Source organism: Platichthys flesus, chromosome 5 (assembly GCF_949316205.1).
Source record: "Platichthys flesus chromosome 5, fPlaFle2.1, whole genome shotgun sequence".
NCBI lineage: Eukaryota > Metazoa > Chordata > Actinopteri > Pleuronectiformes > Pleuronectidae > Platichthys > Platichthys flesus.
The window spans coordinates 538,245-556,535 of record NC_084949.1 but is presented as its reverse complement, the minus strand read 5'-3'; the positions used below and the strand labels follow the sequence as shown (position 1 = coordinate 556,535).

At 40.9% G+C, this 18,291-nt stretch overlaps 1 protein-coding gene across 3 annotated transcripts in view; it reads left to right on the top strand.

Annotated features, from left to right (window-relative positions):
* The first annotated feature begins 1,257 nt into the window (after window positions 1-1,257).
* The window catches only part of wdr17 (WD repeat domain 17), a 67,238-nt gene continuing 50,204 nt past the window's right edge, over window positions 1,258-18,291 (top strand). For 2 of the 3 annotated variants that reach the window (XM_062388716.1, XM_062388715.1), the window contains exons 1-2: window positions 1,258-1,332; window positions 9,389-9,517. In XM_062388716.1, the coding sequence (XP_062244700.1) occupies window positions 9,395-9,517 (123 nt within the window). In that variant the 5' untranslated portion in view covers window positions 1,258-1,332; window positions 9,389-9,394. The remainder of the gene's footprint in view (window positions 1,333-9,388; window positions 9,518-18,291) is intronic. The other variant, XR_009920771.1, reaches the window with a different exon arrangement.

Below are 18,291 nucleotides of genomic sequence, written 5' to 3'. Positions count from 1 at the left end.
AACGTGATGTCTTGTGGCGATCGTTAATGGAAAAATAGCTTTTGTGTGCTGTGTTTACGATGTGCGTGTGATGATGTAAGTCTAGATTTTTAATCCTAAAACCTGGTGTAAATGATACCATTTTTAGGCGAATTTGTATTGCAGGACTTGTGGAAACCTAGAAGAAACCACAAGGGTAGTATGGAGGCATCTTTGTTTTTTTTCTTCAGTTTTATATCTGAAGAGTGAGTCACCAGATACTTCCATTGTATGGGATTTGGCCGCAACACTGTTTACCCCAGAGACTTCGAAAGTGTCTTTTGGTAAACTATCCCTTTAAGATCAGCGTGAGGAAGTGTCTTTAAATTTGGGACAAACATTCACTTAGCCTTAAAATGAACTGATTCAATTTTAGTGGTTGAAGGTGAAAATCAAGTTCACAAGACGTTATGTTTTGAACATAAAATTACATGTGACACTTAAATTCACCTAGAGGAGATATCTTAAGACCAGCTCTAGGTCTTCTAATTTAGTACAACTGTTCACTTGGTCTCAAGATGGATGGATTAGATGTTGGTGTGTGAGGGTGAAAGGTCCAGATCACATTAGCCTCACTTTCCTGTGAATGTTATTTATTATATGGAATTTAATTGCATCTCACTCAATTCACTTGGAAGCACTGATTATATTCTGGTGCTCAATGTCAAGGTGGCCTAAAAAAAATAAAAGTGATATTTCAAGTATTCTTCAGTTGTCATATAGGCGGAAACCCATCACTTTGACCTTATATTAATCTTGGAGAGAAAGTATGTAGAAATATGTACTTGGAAACTGCAATGGTTGTCGGATGAGGCATAAAACCGCATTGCTGTAATTCTAGTTTTCTAGAATAATGTCTCCATTTCTACATATGACCTATCAATAAAATGTTTATATCTTACTCGGCATCAAGCAAAAAGAAAAGGCTACCATATTGTTTAGAATTAAATATATAAAATTAGGTTTTCTGATCTATGACGCAAGGCAAGATTATTTGTACATCATATTTCAACAACTAGACAATTCAGAGTGCTTTACAGATATAAAAAGATTGAATGTAACAGAGCAGTGTAAAAATTGAGTAATTATTTTATCCGTCAAATTCTCCCTATCAGACTGATCTCTAGATGGTATAACAAAAAGAGGAAACACGGTGTCACGGAACCCTGGGACAGCCAATGGCTGGCCAGGGTGATTATGCTAACAGACCAATCACCGCCGTGGTTTAGAGCCTCCCCACGGGGACAACGGTAGCAGGGTACATTTCAGCACCGGGGAGCTGTCCGCTGCGACCGAGCCGGCCGACAACGGAGGGTAAGAAAAAGACGACAGGCACGCGCACACACATACATACACACATACAGTGATCGTTACTATGTACTAGAAAAAAAGCAGCAGCGCTTACACTTTGAGCAGAGTCAATCGGTGCAGCTCTTTGGTGGAACATGGGCGACAGGGTGTTACTCCATGTCAGGATGAAAGGTTTTGCATAGACCTTTTGTAGTCATCACGCAGCAGGAAATAGTCTGCGTGCTCGAGGATGCAGCTGTTCCTTCACTTTGGCAGCTGACAAACACGGTAGCCTATTGATTAACTGGTGGCTTGTACTGAACGTTAAGGGTATCTTCTTCCTCTTATTCTTCCTGTTATTATTAGTATTGGAAGTGAAATGTCTGGAAAGAACTCTTTGTGTTAATATTATTGTCCTATATTCGATCTATTCAGCAACAGCAGGTAATGGGGGTTTGCATGATATTAATAATTGGTGCGGTTGTGGCTGAGGGGGTAGAGCGGTCATCCCCCAAGCAGTGTCAGTGGCTAATTCCTATTACTTCCTATTACTCCCCATCCTCCAAATGTATGAACATGTGTGTGAATGGGTAAGCTTAATTAGATATATTATTTCAAAATAGAAGAAATATGAAGAGATGGTAGATGTGTACATTGGAATCCACAGCATGCCATCTATGATACAGTATTTATTTCCACAAGCAGGACTGAACCCTAAGAGATATGGGCCATATGTATTCTATGTTCACATGTCACCTTTGCTCAGTTTAAGACCTCAGTTTTCTGCTTCTGTTGTGTGATGAGGGCTCTTTATGAACTGTGACAAACTGTGTAATGTGTTATGGGGCTCTCCTCTTTTTCACCTCTTTACTAGATCCCACATCTGTCAACTTCTCCTCCTCATTGCACAGCAAGTCTGGTACTTCTAGAGACAAGGATCAATCAAATCAGCCAGATTCTTTCTCTGTACCAAATTTTATGGCAAACAAACTAAAAACTGAGATATTTGTATAGAATTATAGAGTGTAGATAAATCAACTGATTGGCCATCATTGTCATTACCAGGATAATGCAGCTAACATGCCTTGAAATACATATTTTACTATTTCAATGTTCCACATAAATGTAAGACATAAACTTGTGACTTCAAGATATAGTACCTGCAAATACTGCAATATGCTAAGAATAACTCAACCACAATCATCTCAATGCATTCTGTTAGTTGTATCTTATTTGAGATTCCGGAAGCCAAAAGAGAGATCTATTACCCTTGATCAAAACAGCAGCCCAGTAACAAACAATCTCAATAATGAAGGGCTATTTCACACAGAGGTCTTACTTTCCCAAACTGATAGATTAATTTATTTTCGGGACTATATAAATGTCAAATTAAAATGTATGTATATTAAAAATATAAAGCAAACATGAAGCAAACATGAGGTGAATGTATGAACAAGATACTAGATTTAGAGGCTCTTTATCATAAAATAACACTTCAACTTGTAAAATCTCACAAATTCACTGAGAGAACTTGCAGTTAAAAAAGAAAAATACCTTTTAGCCGAAGGATTTAACATTAAAGGTCAAATACTCATATTGTTTGTCAATTATGTGATTTCTATAAAGGACCCATGTGTATCATATATAAAACTCTGGCTCAGAGGATGTGTAGCAGCTTCAACGAGGGGACAGTAGCAGCATTCAGATATGGTCAGTTCCTCACTTGTATTAGCCAATCACAGCATAGATTAATACAATCCTCTTACCCATCTCCTTGTCTATAATCATCTTATCTTCTCCAACCTGTGGATCTACTGTATGTTCATTGCTCGGAGTATTATGCTGGTTGAAGAAGAACTGCATGCTGCAATAAAATCTAACATTAAAAGCACAGTAATAAATAAATGGTTTGAGAAGTTTTGAAAATGTAAATACTCGATTACAAAACAACACAACCACTGACAATACAATGCAACATTAAAACTGCAACCAGGGAGGATTGTACCCATGCTGTTCATCAAAACTCATGCCTCTCATAACTTTTATTAACAAAGGTCTTTAGATATGACTGACACAATTAGAAGTTAATCCAATTCATTCTCTAGGAAGAGTTAGGCAAAACATAAAGTCTAGAAAAAGCAAGAAATCCCCCCAAGTGACACACAAAAATAAATAAAACAAAAGACATACGTTTTAATACATACGATCCTGTTGATCTGATTAATTTGCTTATTACTGTCATTAATGTATATATCTGAGTTCAAATATATCCAAACTGGATTGTTAAATGTGTGTTAAATGTGTGACTTCCTGTTGAGCCATTTAGTGGTAAGATGTGATGAGCGGTATACATCTTAAACTAAGTTTGTGCGGTGTGGTGTGGCCTAGGTGTGGCCTAGGGTGTAGAGTGATCGTCCTCCTCACTTTTCCACATCTGCATGCCGAAGTGTCCTTGGGCAAGATACTGAACCCCTAAATGGCCCCTCATAGATGTTGAATGCAATAATTGTAAGTCGCTTTGGATAAAAGCGTCTGCAAATTGACATGTAATGTAATGTGATAATAATTATAAAAATGATAAATAACATAAATAACATGTGTTGTTGTAGAAGTGTTTGCCTCCTTTTCCTTAATACATTCTTTAATTGACATTGAAAACTCCTGCTTGTCTCTCATAGTAAATTACAACTAAATAGTCATGTCTGTCCCCCGGAACTCTTTGCTTTAGGACATCCTCAATAGGTCAAATGCCAGATTGTTCACATTACACCCTTTATATAAGGTATATGATAACACCACATCCCCCTTAGTTTAAATTCAAAGGAACCATGCTGTGGCTTTTAGATATTCAATCAATACACAGGATAATAATATGCACATTTTCCTGTATCACTTTTTGTTTTAGCAAACAACTAAATTAGCTTCCCCCTAGCATCAAGTTCTCTCATCTTAAACATAACCTTCAAATGCATTTATTTCCATAGATCATTTACAAATTCGGACTTGAAATAGTCTCACAAATCAAGTCGCACAGTGGACAAAACACACTTCTAATATATCAGAGAAGGAAGAGTTCTTAATTTCTTAATGTATTGAGTTACAAGTTTATACTTTACTGTCAACATTTTCAGATTATATCTGACCCCTGAGGCCATTATATCATGTGGCACTTTTTTACATCAGACTTTAGTTGTATTGGTTAGTGTTTATGCCCCATAACACGGACAACCCTAATTTTATGACCCTAACCCGCCATCTCATTTTAACGGGGATATGAATCTAGTGATCGATCCCAATCTTGAACGCTAACAACCTCAAACACTTACATCCTCTGCTATGTCAAGGAAACTATCATCTCTTGTAAATCAATTGGGATGTTTGGCATTTTCTCCATCAACTTACAAAAGAATTTTGAAAATGGAAAATTTGACCATTATACCACACTATATATTATCTCTGCTTATGCATACTGCATTTCTGCTTGTCTAACTACCAAGATGACATCAGGACCACAAATCTGAGACTATGCTCATCTCCCTACACCCAGATCTTGAAAAGGCATTCAGCATGTTTCTTACCTCCTGGGATTTTACTATTCACTCAGTTCACACACATAGTTCACACACACACACACACACACACACACACACACACACACACACACACACACACACACACACACACACACATACACGTAGTTCATCTCTACACACACACACATGTCTTCACTTCATCTGCATAAAAAGCACCAGCCAGCAACTGTTTCTTTGTCATTCCCTCTGCAGAATGCTCTTTGCATGCTGTATGATTGTCTGACCTTCCTTGCAAGGAATAAAGTATACTTAAAGGACTATTATTCTCGAATCTCTTTATTTCAGAAGTCACGCACTCTTGCCCAATAATAACAATTGAGGTTCAATACAGGGCTACTAGCAAAAAATGAGTTCTGTGTAAAAAAAATGCAATGTTTTTCTCAAGTTTAACAGGACTGAGTCGACTTCCCCCTCGTTGTTATGGGAAACTATAAAATATGTATTACAAAGAGTGATTATTTCGTAGAGCACAAATTTTGACAATAAAAATAAACTGAAACAACAGAAACTGACTGTTGCAAGTGTATTCCATCTCTCCCTGCCCCGAGATCTTTATTCCAGAAGAATTAAACTTCAATCTCAATTTGATTTGCTCTCCACAAGTAAAGCTGAATATCTTTTGAGATGAACCAAAGGAACATACTATGAATATGATGATAAAGCTAGCCGTCTCTTATCCCGGCGTATGCTTAGACGCCAGTCAGCTTCTTACTTTTTCCCTCAAATTTATGATTCCTCACACTCACAATTTTAGATGGCCTCCTATAGATTAAAATTGGAAGATATTTTTGACAAACCTTTACAATTATAAATAAAGAAATAACCAAGTGTCTTAAATTAATGCAAACTAACCTAGCACCAGGTTCTGATGGATTTCCGGAAGATCTCCTACTAACTGGCCCCTTTATTATTGGATATGTTTGAAGATTTATTGAAACAAGGCTCTCTCCCTCCAACTCTAAACAAAGCATAAATTTCAATTATTCTTACGAAAGATAAATGTCCAATCTACTGCAGCAGCTACAGACCAATTAGCTTGTTAAATTCAGATGTAAAGCTTTAGGCCAAGGTTTTTAACTTCTCTAACCTGGAGTAGTATATAATCAGGTAGACATCCTTCTTCACTTGCCCAATGGTCTTTGCCCCTCTTGTCCCACTTACTGTACATTAGACACCCAGTATTACATTCTTTCTGCCCCTTCCCCACATAGCCCCTTTTGTAACAATCACATGTACTCTCTTTCTAAGATATACTTGTCTTTCACTCTGTGTAGACAGAAGGGTCTGACCTGTTTTCAGATTTAAGGCCAATTTATGGTCGGGTTGTACACACGCACGCATGCACGCAAGAGACGCAAAAACCCCCTCGCATGCCCTCTTGTGGCTTGCGTGCGTCCGCCAATTTTCTAACTATACGACAAAGCAACGCGAGCCTCACGCAGCCCGCAAGGCTGTGATTGGTCTGCTTACTACATACCCTCCGGAGTGTAGCTTCCGGTTTCATGCCCCATAATATGTGGAAATCACGGAATATTTAGAAGAATGAATATGGACCAAATAGATGAGCACTTGGCAGAAGAAATCCGAAAGTATGACCACTTGTATAACCCGTCACTGACGGAGTGGCGATGTAAATAAACAGTTGACGAAGAAGAAGAAGACGTCTCTTCTTTGTGTGTTTTGTCTTCAACAAAAAACTTTACTCCGCCTAGTGTTCTGGCGGTGAATTGCGTCATTTATACTTTGAGGGCACATTAGCCACTTTTACAAATCTTTAAACCCTAAGTATAATTTGCCCTGATCCCATCTATTCCGGTGTTTTCAAGTGTGAGAATACGTTCGCACAGACTTTAAATGTTTCCCTCAACTTCCAATGGATCCTCCAGTTGTTGCTGGGCTTCCACACCCTGAGAAACTTTAAATAAGCTTATATCCTCTTCGAGTGTGGTCTCTCTTGCAGAGGTTATGGGTAGTTGGGAGAAGGAGCTTGCATTCAATCTGACAGATTAATAGTGGGAAAAGGCACTAATTAGGGTCAACTCCACATTCTCCTGTCCACATCCAGGTTTATATCAGTTCAAAGTCCTGCCTCGGATTAATTTTATAAAACGCTAAACTAAGCAGGTAATTTCCTGGCACTATCAAAATTCTTGAGCATGCTATCTTTAATCAACTTTCCTCCTATCTTAACCACAATAATCTTCTTGACCCTCACCAGTCGGATTTCAAGGCAGGTCACTCAACTGAGACTGCCCTCCTTGCTGTCTCTGAGCAGCTTCACACTGCTAGAGCAGCCTCTCTCTCCTCTGTCCTTATCCTTCTAGACCTCTCCGCTGCATTTGACACACTGAACCACCTAATCCTCATTTCCTCCCTTCAGGACCTCGGTGTCTCAGGCTCTGCTCTCTCCCTGCTCTCTTCCTACCTCAATGAACGCACTTATAGGATAACTTGGAGAGGATCTGTGTCTGAACCTTGTCCCCTCACTACTGGGGTCCCTCAAGGTTCTGTCCTTGGTCCTCTCCTCTTCTCTTTGTACACCAGCTCCCTCTGCTCTGTCATTCACTCACACGGCTTTTCCTACCATAGCTATGCCGATGACACCCAACTAATCCTGTCTTTTCCCCGATCAGAAACACAAATAGCAGCACGAATCACTGCCTGTCTGACCGACATCTCTCAGTGGATGTCTCAACACCACCTGAAGATTAACCTTGACAAGACTGAACTACTTTTCCTTCCAGGGAAAGACTCTCCCATCCACGACCTGACTATTAACCTTGACAACTCTGTGTTAACCCCCACTCAGACGGCTAGGAACCTGGGCGTAACACTCGATAGCCAACTCTCCCTTACTGCCAACATTACTGCAACAACACGGTCCTGTAGATTCATGCTGTACAACAGCAGAAGAATACGCCCCCTTCTCACTCAGAAGGCGGGGCAGGTTCTGGTCCAGGCTCTGGTCATCTCACGCCTAGAATACTGTAATTCCCTCCTGGCAGGTCTGCCTGCTACTGCCATCCGAGCTTTGCAGCTCATCCAGAATGCAGCAGCTCGACTGGTTTTTAACCAACCTAAATTCACTCACACTACTCCTCTCCTCCGCTCCCTTCACTGGTTACCAGTGGGTGCTCGCATCTGGTTCAAAACACTATTACTTGTGTACCATGCTGTGAACGGATCCGGTCCAGTCTACATCCAGGACATGGTCAAACGTTACACCCCACCCCGTTCACTCCGCTCTGCTTCGGCTAATCGGTTCGTTGCTCCTTCACTGCGAGCTAAACACTCATCAAAAACATGACTGTTTGCCGTCCTGGCTCCTAAATGGTGGAATGAGCTCCCCATTGACATCCGGATATCAGAAAGTTTACACATCTTCCGCCGAAAACTAAAAACATACCAATTCTGACTTTACCTTGAATAATAATAATAATAAAAAAAAAACTACTAACAACTTTTGAAACTAACACTTTTAGTAGCACTTAAATGGCACTTACTTATAGCACTTTGTAGTTTTGCTTTATTTTGAAGAAATTGTACTTTCTTGATTCTTGTCGTCCTTGGTATGTACCCTCGGGTTTGAATGCACTTATTGTAAGTCGCTTTGGATAAAAGCGTCAGCTAAATGAAATGGAATGATACATGTGATAGGTATGGTTTGTCTCAGGCCAATCACAATCATCTTTTTCTCTTGCCCAAAATATGCATAGTTCTAGTCTTGTTTCTTCAGTTCATTAAGTAAAGCCCTAAATATCACACAAAGACTCAGCCCCTTAAAGTGACAGTTCAGCATAAAATGAAAATTCTTCTCATCACTATGCCGATGCAGGGGTGGGTGAAGTGTTTGAGCCAACAAAATAATTTTAGAGTTTCAGGGGTAAACAGTGTTGCAGCCAAATCCGATACAGTGGAAGAAAATGGGGACCACTTCTTCAAATGTATAAAATCAACATAAAAAAAAAAAGAAATGCCACTGTGCCTCCAATTAATGTTTGAAAAGGTGAAATATTCCCGGAGAGGCTCTTTAATAATACTAAAAGAAATGGCAGCCTATGGTCTCCTATGTAAGTACTCTAGCCTCTCTGGACCCCATTTGATTTTTAATGCATTTATGTTCTGAGGTAAGCGTCTTGAACTTCCTTCCCATTTTATTTCTCCCTGTTATATTTATTACAGTCATTATTTAATTATTTCTATTTTATTTTATTGATTTTTGACCTTTTTTTGTACCTTATATTTCGTACTTTCTTTTGAGGGTTTTTGTCGGTGGGGTGCTGGAGTTATGTGGTTCTCTGTTTCTCTTTTGTCACTCCACATGATGGACGGGAAGGGGCAAGACAAAGAAAAAGAAAGCTAGATCACAGCACACTGTATCTTTGTCTGTACACTGCTGACCATTAATATAAATACATGGAAAAAATTACTTAAATATAACATGACAATGTCATGTATGTGTTTCTTTCTTTTCGTTCTTTCTGTAGGTGAGGATGGCCAATGTGAAGCAGGTGGGCTTGCTGGCAGCAGGCTGTCAGCCCTGGAACAAAGATGTGTGCGCTGCTAGTGGAGACCGCTTCGCCTACTGTGCTACGTTGGCTATATACATCTACCAGGTGAACCAGATGTGTGTGTACTTGTTTGAATGAGAATGTTATTTAGACGTTAAATGTTCAGAGGATGTTTCATTTTAAAATCTGAGACGATATTATGTAGCATTACCAAAGCAGCTCTCACATACAGTAATGAAGGCTATTATGTGTGGCGGACATTTGGTCAACAAGCGAGGTTCTGAGACAAGTTGTCTTCGTAAATTTATTTGTGTGTTTGAACCCTGTGATACTTTCTGCAGAAAGTATCACACATGCAAGGTGGAGGCTGGAAATGTGATTAAAAAAGTGAAGTGTCTGTGCTCATATTTAAGTGCCTCTGCCTGGGTAACCTCCTGACCCCCAAACACGAGGGGGGGAGTGTGAATGTATTGTTCTGTGTCTGTTACATATCGTATGTAAAGATGTGAATTATATGCTGCATCCTAAATGTGTTTGAGAGGACATAGTATCATGTATGGTTCGGGTGTTTTATCATTCAGTTGAGTTCTTCGAACATAGGACAATCACAGGTCACTTGAATTCAGATGATCTCAGGATCAACTTCTGCAAGACATGAAAGGACAACGGAGTCACATGCTAGACAATGGGCGTGCCATAAAGTTTATCTTGAGCTGTAACCTAGATTGAACTGTCTGCTATAAGCATAAACTAAGAAATGATTAAGTAAATTTCCATTACATTTGTTATTTTATACTCTACTCACTACCTGATTTTGTTATTGGAATGTTGAATACGGTACATATCCATATCCGGTGGTAAGAAGTTAAAAAAATTATATTATATTAATTACATTGTATTGATGTGAAATGAAATACTGTGATAAGCTGGAAAGAGAAGCTCCGTGTGTCATGTGTCATAAATTCCCTTTGCACCATCAGGTGTTTTAATCAATGATGGATGGATTTGGTAAATGGATTTGTATTTATATAGCGCTTTTCTAGTCTTGATGACCACTCAAAGCGCTTTACAGTACAGTTTCACATTCACCCAATCACAAACACATTCATACAGTGCATCTATCCCAGCACTTTGTTATTCTATGGGGAGCCATTCAGGGTTCAGCATCTTGCCCAAGGACACTTCGGCATGCAGATTGTTCAGACTGGGGATCGAACCGCCGACCTTCAGGTTGGAGGACGACCACTCTTCCCCTCAGCCACAGCCGCCCGATGATACAATGATGGCAGGCCAAACTTGAGGGTACACTGAGGCTCAATGTAAATCTGGCTACTGGTTTGTATGGCAGTACTATGAAAGCCATGTGGCCCACTCAGTAGATCAGACATCAATACCTCTAAGCCTTTTTTAACTATACGCTTCCTATTAATGCATACCGCCAGTTGATGTTATCAACTGGCGGTATGCTTTCTTTCAAAACTAAGAGCAGGTCTAAGACAAGCCTGGACCAGCTCTAACCATAAGCTTCATCAAAAAGGAAGGTTTTAATCCTACTCTTAAACGTACATATGGAGTCTGCTTCCCGAACTGAAAGCGAGAGATTATTCCACAGGAGAGGGTTTGATGGCTGAAAGCTCTGGCTCCTACTCTACTTTTAGAGACTTTAGGGACGACAAGTAATCCTGAATTCTGGGAGCGGAGCGCTCTAGTGGGTTTATAGGGTACTAACAGCTCTTTAGGGTAAAATGGGGCCATATTATTAAAGGCCTTGAAGGTGAGGAGAAAATGTTAAATTATATTCTGGATTAAACCGGAAGCCAGTGTAGCGATGTTAATACTGGAGAAATGTGCTCTCTTTTCTTGGTTCTCGTCAGGACATGTGCTGCAGCATTTTGGACAAGCTGCAGAGTCTTTAACGACTTCCTGCTGGAGCCTGATAATAATGAATTGCAATAGTCCAGTTTGGATGAAACAAAGGCATGGACTAGTTTTCCTGCATCTTTTTGCGAAAGGACAATTTTGAGATATTACGCTAGTGGAAAAAGGCTGTCCTAGAAATTTGTTTTAAGTCAGAATTAAAGGACAAATTAGGATCAAAGATCACTCCCAAGTACCTGACTGTATCATTAGAAGCACGGGCAATGTTGTCTAGCGCAGCTATATCATTAGATAATGTATCTCTAAGGTGTTTAGGGCCAAGTATTAGAACCTCTGTTTTATCTAAGTTTAATAAGAGAAAATTGCGGGTCATTCAGGTTTTTTATGTAATTGAGACATGCTAGGAGTTTAGTTAATCTATTACACTGTTCAGGTTTTGTTGACAACTATAGCTGGGTGTCATCCTCATAGTATTGGAAATTTACAGTGTGTCCTGATAATGTTTCCTATTGGAAGCAAATATAATGAGAATAAAATTGGGCCGAGCACAGAGCCTGTGAGTGGTATTTTATTCGGGGCTGAGAATGAGAATATCTGATTTGTCGCTGTTGAGATTGAGAAAGTTATTTTGCATCCAGGTCTTTTTATCTGTTAGATAGTTTGTGAGATTTAAGATTCAAGACTTTATTGTCATGTGCACACCAATTCAATTTAGCAGTCGCTGGCAATGAAATGCTTGGGTCACAGGCTCTCTTCTAGCAATGCTCCCCGCCATAATCCTGTTGATGGAGAGGGGGGCGTGTTCTACACCTTGTCTATTCCTGTAGTCCACGATCAGCTCCTTCGTTTTGTGGACGTTGAGATGGAGGTTGCTGTCCTGGCACCAAGATGTCAGGGCTTTGACCTCCTCTCTGTAGGCCATCTCATGGTCAAAGGTGATCAGGCCTATGGCGGTCGTGTCATTAGCAACTTTGATGATGTTGTTGGAGTTTTGGGTGGCCACGCAGTCATGCATGAACAGGGAGTACAGCAGAGGACTGAGCACGCAGCCCTGGGGTGCACCGGTGTTGAGAGTCAGGGTTGAGGATATGGGGCTGCCTATCTGCACAGCCTGGGTTCTGCCAAGTCCAGGATCCTATCACAGAGGGCGATGTTTAACCAAGGTCTCTGAGCTGGGTGACAAGCTTCATGGTGGTATTGATCGTTGAACTGTAGTCAATGAAGAGCATTCTCCCATATGTGTCCCTCTGCTCCAGGTGAGAGAGGGTGGTGTGTAGGGTGAGGGAGATGGCATCTTCAGTCTACCTATTTGGCCTGTAGGCAAACTGAAGAGGGTCCAGAGAGTCAGGGAGGGAGGAGGTGATGAAGGATTTGAGTAACCACTCAAAATACTTCATGATGGTGTAGATGAGTGCTACTGGGCGGTAGTCATTCAGGCAGGCCCGGTCCTACAGCCAAAACAGAAGGTTATGATTTAAAACCTGACAGGGCGCTTCTATTTTTAACCGGCGCATCTTTTGTAGTCATTACGGTAGTGGTTTAGCGGATGAGGAAACGCATTGACCAATTGCTTGCGAGTTAAGCCATCCCACGTGATACTACTCAGCCAATCAAGTCTGTGCTTTCCTGAAGACAAAGCATAAAGGATTGGAACAAACAAACCCACTTAAATCTGAAGTGAGATCACAGAAAATAAGTGGTCCCAGAGCCCAATATGATCAGTCCAACAGGATCCTGAGCCACTCATTCACTGCCCAACAACGTGCTCATGAGTGTTCCCTCAGAGTTGCTTGGGGTAGAGTGGTCGTTCTCAAACAAGAGGTTGCCGGTTCAATCCCCACTATTCCCCATTGCATGCCAAAGTGTTCTTGGCAAGAGATTGAACCCCTAAATGGCCCCTCATAAATGTTGAGTGTACTAATTGTAAGTCGCTTTGGATAAAAGCGTCAGCCAAATTACATGTAATGTAATGTAATGTAAAGAGAAATTAGCTGTAGCAAGACTGAAATTGGACAATCCTGAGCTCATAGCTTACCATTGCATCATTCATCAATCTGTCCTCTGCGCCTCCCTTTCAGATGAGCATGCTGAGGTGATGGAATACAATGATGAAAATTATCAACTTTCTTAGGGCATCCCCTTCCTACCAGCATCGCATGTTAGGGAATTCCTCAGAGAAGCCAATGCTGATGATCTTTTACTGCACAACAATGTAAGATGGCTCAGTAAAGGCAGGGTGTTAGAGCGCTTTGGGTCTATCAGGAGGGAAGTAGCAGCCTTCTTAGCAGAGCTAAGAAGTCAGAAGGCAACACAGTTTTCTCTCTTTTTAGAAAATGAGTAAGATATGGATAACGTGGCCTTTTTGGTTGATATCACTTCACATCTGACGGAACTGAATTTGACAGGGCAAGGACAATTCAATTTTTGAACTGATGACAGCTGTCCGCTTCTTTCAGAGGAAACTTGAGGTGTTCAAGGAAGACCTGCAGGGAGACTATGCACACTTCCCAGCAGTGCAGGAACAGGTTCAGGGACAGAGAGATTTTTTAGATTTGTTGACTTTATTCATAAGCTGATTGTAAACTTCAGCAACCGTTTTGACAGCTTCAGCTTTGGACAGCCGCTCACCATGTTCATTCAGAACCCAGTTCTCATCACAGATGTCAGGGGGTTCTCAAAGGAAGTCACACAGCACTTTAAATGGGTAAACGCTGGGCCTCTCCAGATGCAATCGGATGATCTCCAAGCAGATGTGGCCCTTAAAGAGCAGTTTGCAAGAACTGACCCTTCCACTATCTGGCTCCAAATGGTCTCTGAGACAGCTTTCTCAGGTCTGAGGAAAGTAGCCCTGTAAATCTTGACCATTTTTGGCTCAACATACAACTGCGAGGCAGCTTTCTCCACAATGAACATTATGAAAGCTAAATATCGTTCAAAACTCACTAATGAGCACCTCCACATGTGTATGAGACTGGCCCTGTCTCCCTTCCGGCCCAGATTTAAAATCCTGGCAGGACAAGCTGGAGCTCAATTCTCTCACTGACCAAAAAAGTGGGGGAGTGGGATATAAGAGGGGAAGAAAGTCATTCTAAAACTGTTCAATTGTTATTATCTGTGAAATTGGATGAGACTGTTAAGTCAAGTTGTGAAACAGAAAAAGGGAAATTCAAGCTTTTGCTTCCTTTATTACATTTTTCTGAAGTTAAGCACTTTATTTTCATATTTTATTTATTTTGTCTTATTTGAAATGCTGTCCTACTTTTATTTAGTTAATGAGAAAACATTATACATATCTGCAATCATCCACATATGTTCAGTTCTATGTAACGTGACAATAAAAACTGTCAAAGGTTTTGGAATCGAACTGAATTCATTTAATTTGACAGTCAGGTATTGAGTACATGCAGTTGCTGAGGCTACTTAAATATATATCACACTAAATAGTTGGAAATTATGATCTTCCGGACCTTTGCTTCAAGAATTTTTCTCAAACTAGACCTCTTAAAATTTTAGTTGAATACCCCTGATGTAGAGAATAAAGAGGAGATGGCCAAATACAGAACCTTGGGGGACACCTTGGGAAACTGGGGCCGTGTTGGAGTTGGATTTATTGATGCTAATGAATTGGTGGTGGTCAGAGAGGTAGGATTTGAAAAGGATGGAGTGGTTGATGGTTTCAAAGGCAGCATTGAGATCAAGGAGGATAAGGATGTGAGGGAGTGATCCTCAGAGGAGAGCAGGAAGTTGTTTGTTTCTTTGATTAGGGTGGTTTCTGTGCTGTGATGAGATCGGAATCCGGATTGAAATGGTATGTATAGTTGATTGGAGTCAGGTGAGTTTTGAGTTGGGAGGCGACAGTCCGTTCCAGTATTTTCTACAGAAAGGGAAGATTAGAGAGTCTATAGTCTGTAGTTATTGGGTATGTCAGGGTCAAGGCAAGGATTTTGTGGATGTACTTGTCGTAGGGCTTTCATCAGATCAACTCAAAATTTTGTTGAGTGTGATGACAACTTACTCAAATATAGATTTTTCGTCACACTGTGTGACCGTGGTGTGCCGTCAAAGTTTGATTACATGCCATCAAAACACGAGCTTCTGTATCTGATTTTGGCCCAATCGAGTCCAAACTAGACATGTAAGACAAGAGTCGCGACCTGAAGACATCTTTACAGAAATCGTGACTTAAATCACAGTGCCCCCTGGTGGCAGCAGGAAATGTCTTGTTTTTTGCATGTTTTACATTTGGATGTATTCCTCCTCGGTGCTCGGTTGGAGGCCCTATTGAAATTGTAAGAATTTTTAGGGCCCGATCACCGAGTGGTGAGAGGCCCTATTTAAACTGTAAGGATTCTTCTTCTTATTATTCTCTGCCAAATGAATTGGCTTTTTGAGGGCTTTAACATGCTAAATTTCTTAACAAACTTTGCAGGAAATTAAAAAGTCAGAGAAATTTACGTATTCTGGAGTAATTTGAAATAGGTGTGGCAAAATGGCTCAACAGCGCCCCCTTGAATGCAGCCCCTAGGTTTCTCTTTGACCGATCTTCACAAACATTGTCGCCTTCGTGAATCACGACCAGACAAACAAAAAAGTCTCAAGGGGCATTATGAAAAACGCAACAGGAAGCCTGCCATCTTGGATTTAGTGGCCATTTTGGCCATATTCCACACACTTGCCTGTCTTCATAACAAGATGGAGATCTAAAGTTATTGAAAGCTTGATTTTTCGTCACACCGTGTGACCATGGTGTGGCTTCAAAGTTTGATTACACGCCATCAAAACACAAGCCTCTTTATCTTGGACATTTTTGGTCCAATGGAGTCCAAACTAGACATGTACGACAAGAGTCTCGACTTTCTATACAGAAATCTTGAATGAAAATCTCAGTGCCCCTTGATGGCAGCAGGAAATGTCTTGCTTTTTGCATGTCTAACACTTGGATGTATTCCTCCAAATCCACTGACCTAAACCATGTCAAAATGTATTAAATGGGTCTCAAGACATTGATAATGTAGGAATAAGATTACTGTGACTTTTCGTCAAACGCCATATTGATGGCGTGGCATTGAAGTTCATCAATTGCTGTAACTTCAGTGTTCATGGCTCTATCTCACTCAATCTACATATGTGTATCAACAGCCCCCCCTGAAGTTATTCATATGGTTTTAAGGCCTAGTGACCGTGGCGTGGCGTCAAAGTTTGATTAAATGCTATCAAAACACGAGGCTCTGTATCTCGAACATACATTGTCCAATCGAATCCAAAGTAGACACGTAAGATAAGATGATGACATCTACAAATAAATTATGACTTGAAATCACAGTGCCCCCTGGTGGCAACAGTAAGTGACATGTTTTATACTTTAATGAACTGCTCCTGGCTGCCTACAATATACAGCTCAAAAGAGCTCAGTCAAGTCATTGGATTCGGAATAGTGAAATTGCCTCAAACTTTGTAAACACTGAGGTGCGGTGAAGGATCAACCTTCGCCAAACGACACAATGTCGTCATAACTCTACTGTGCATTGTCCTATCACTACCAAACTTCTGTCACATGATTAGAGTCCAAGCTTGAACAGTTCTATGTGTCAATATTTCCTCAATTTCATAGCGCCACCTACTGGATTCGCCACAGGAAGTACTCTGTTAATCCACTCTGCATTATCCAACCGGCTCCAAACTACTGACCTATGATCACAATTGTGACCTGAACAGCTCCATATATACATATTAGTTCAGGGTCATCCTACTGATCAGTGTGAAAATTACGTTGTGGTAACATTGTCCGATTGACACAAAATTGCTCACGCTACATCAGAGCGCCTACTTGAACAGAATTATATATCTGTGCTAAATAATAGTGATGGCGCCACCTACTGGCAACATGAAGTAAGCTCTGTTTTACAACTATCATGCCATTTACATAAAATGTTCACAGTGTGATATGCTATTGATAGCGTGGACCGTAATAGGCAATGAGCAGGAAAGCATCGACGTCGCGTGACGGACGCAGGAAGTGAAGTGTTTATCCTTGCCGCAGTGCGCAAAACGCATGCAACGTGGAGACGTACGCTTAGTCATATATTGCTCTCTCCACCGACCGCAACGTTCGGGTGCTCAGGTCCGCCAGTGCTACAAATTAGCCCTACTTATGTTATGCTCTTCACCGGCTCTTTCTTTGCATGCAACTAACAACTTTCTCAAAACTGACACCAATACCTCACACACACATCTCCCCAAACTTACCATATACATGTGACCTCCACCATATCGTGTAAACACTCCAGGAGGTCTTTTGTCTTCATAGTGGCCATCCGCCGTTTTGAAAGCACACTTTCTCACTCACTCACACATACACACACAAACCAACCCACACACACACACACACACTAACACAAACACACATACACACTCACATATACATGTATATAGTAAACACAGCTTTAGTTAGTTTCTGTGTGTTTACTTTAATTTTTTCTAGTGGTGCACCGATGTCGGCCGTATATTCGCCTTGTTTACTGACATGGCGAATGTCAGTAAACAAGGCTTGCAGCCGGGGATTGAGCTTGTTGAGATGTCCCTTAATATCTGTGAGAAACATCAGTTTCACAACCCACTTCTCGTCCTCAAGTACTGGGTAGTCTTGGCCCTTTTCAGCCAGGAAGGCATTGATGGCATCTAAGCAGCCAACAACCCGCTCCAAAACCTTCCGCAGCTTAGCCAGCGAACTGCTGAGTGGAGAGAGATATCTCTGTACGCTTAGTCTGTGTCCTTGAGCAGTGACTGGAACTGTCGGTGCGTCAGTGAAGATCGCTTAACTATATGTTAATAACCCTAACCACTGTAGCCATTACCTTATTAAGATCTGACTTTGACGTCTTTGCACAACGTTTTTCTTGGTGTTTTATGCAGTGGAGTTTCATGATGGGGTGGCCGACTTTTTCTTTTGTCAATCTGACTGCTCCCCTCGGTCTCCCAACCATGGCGGGGTCGCCTTCTGT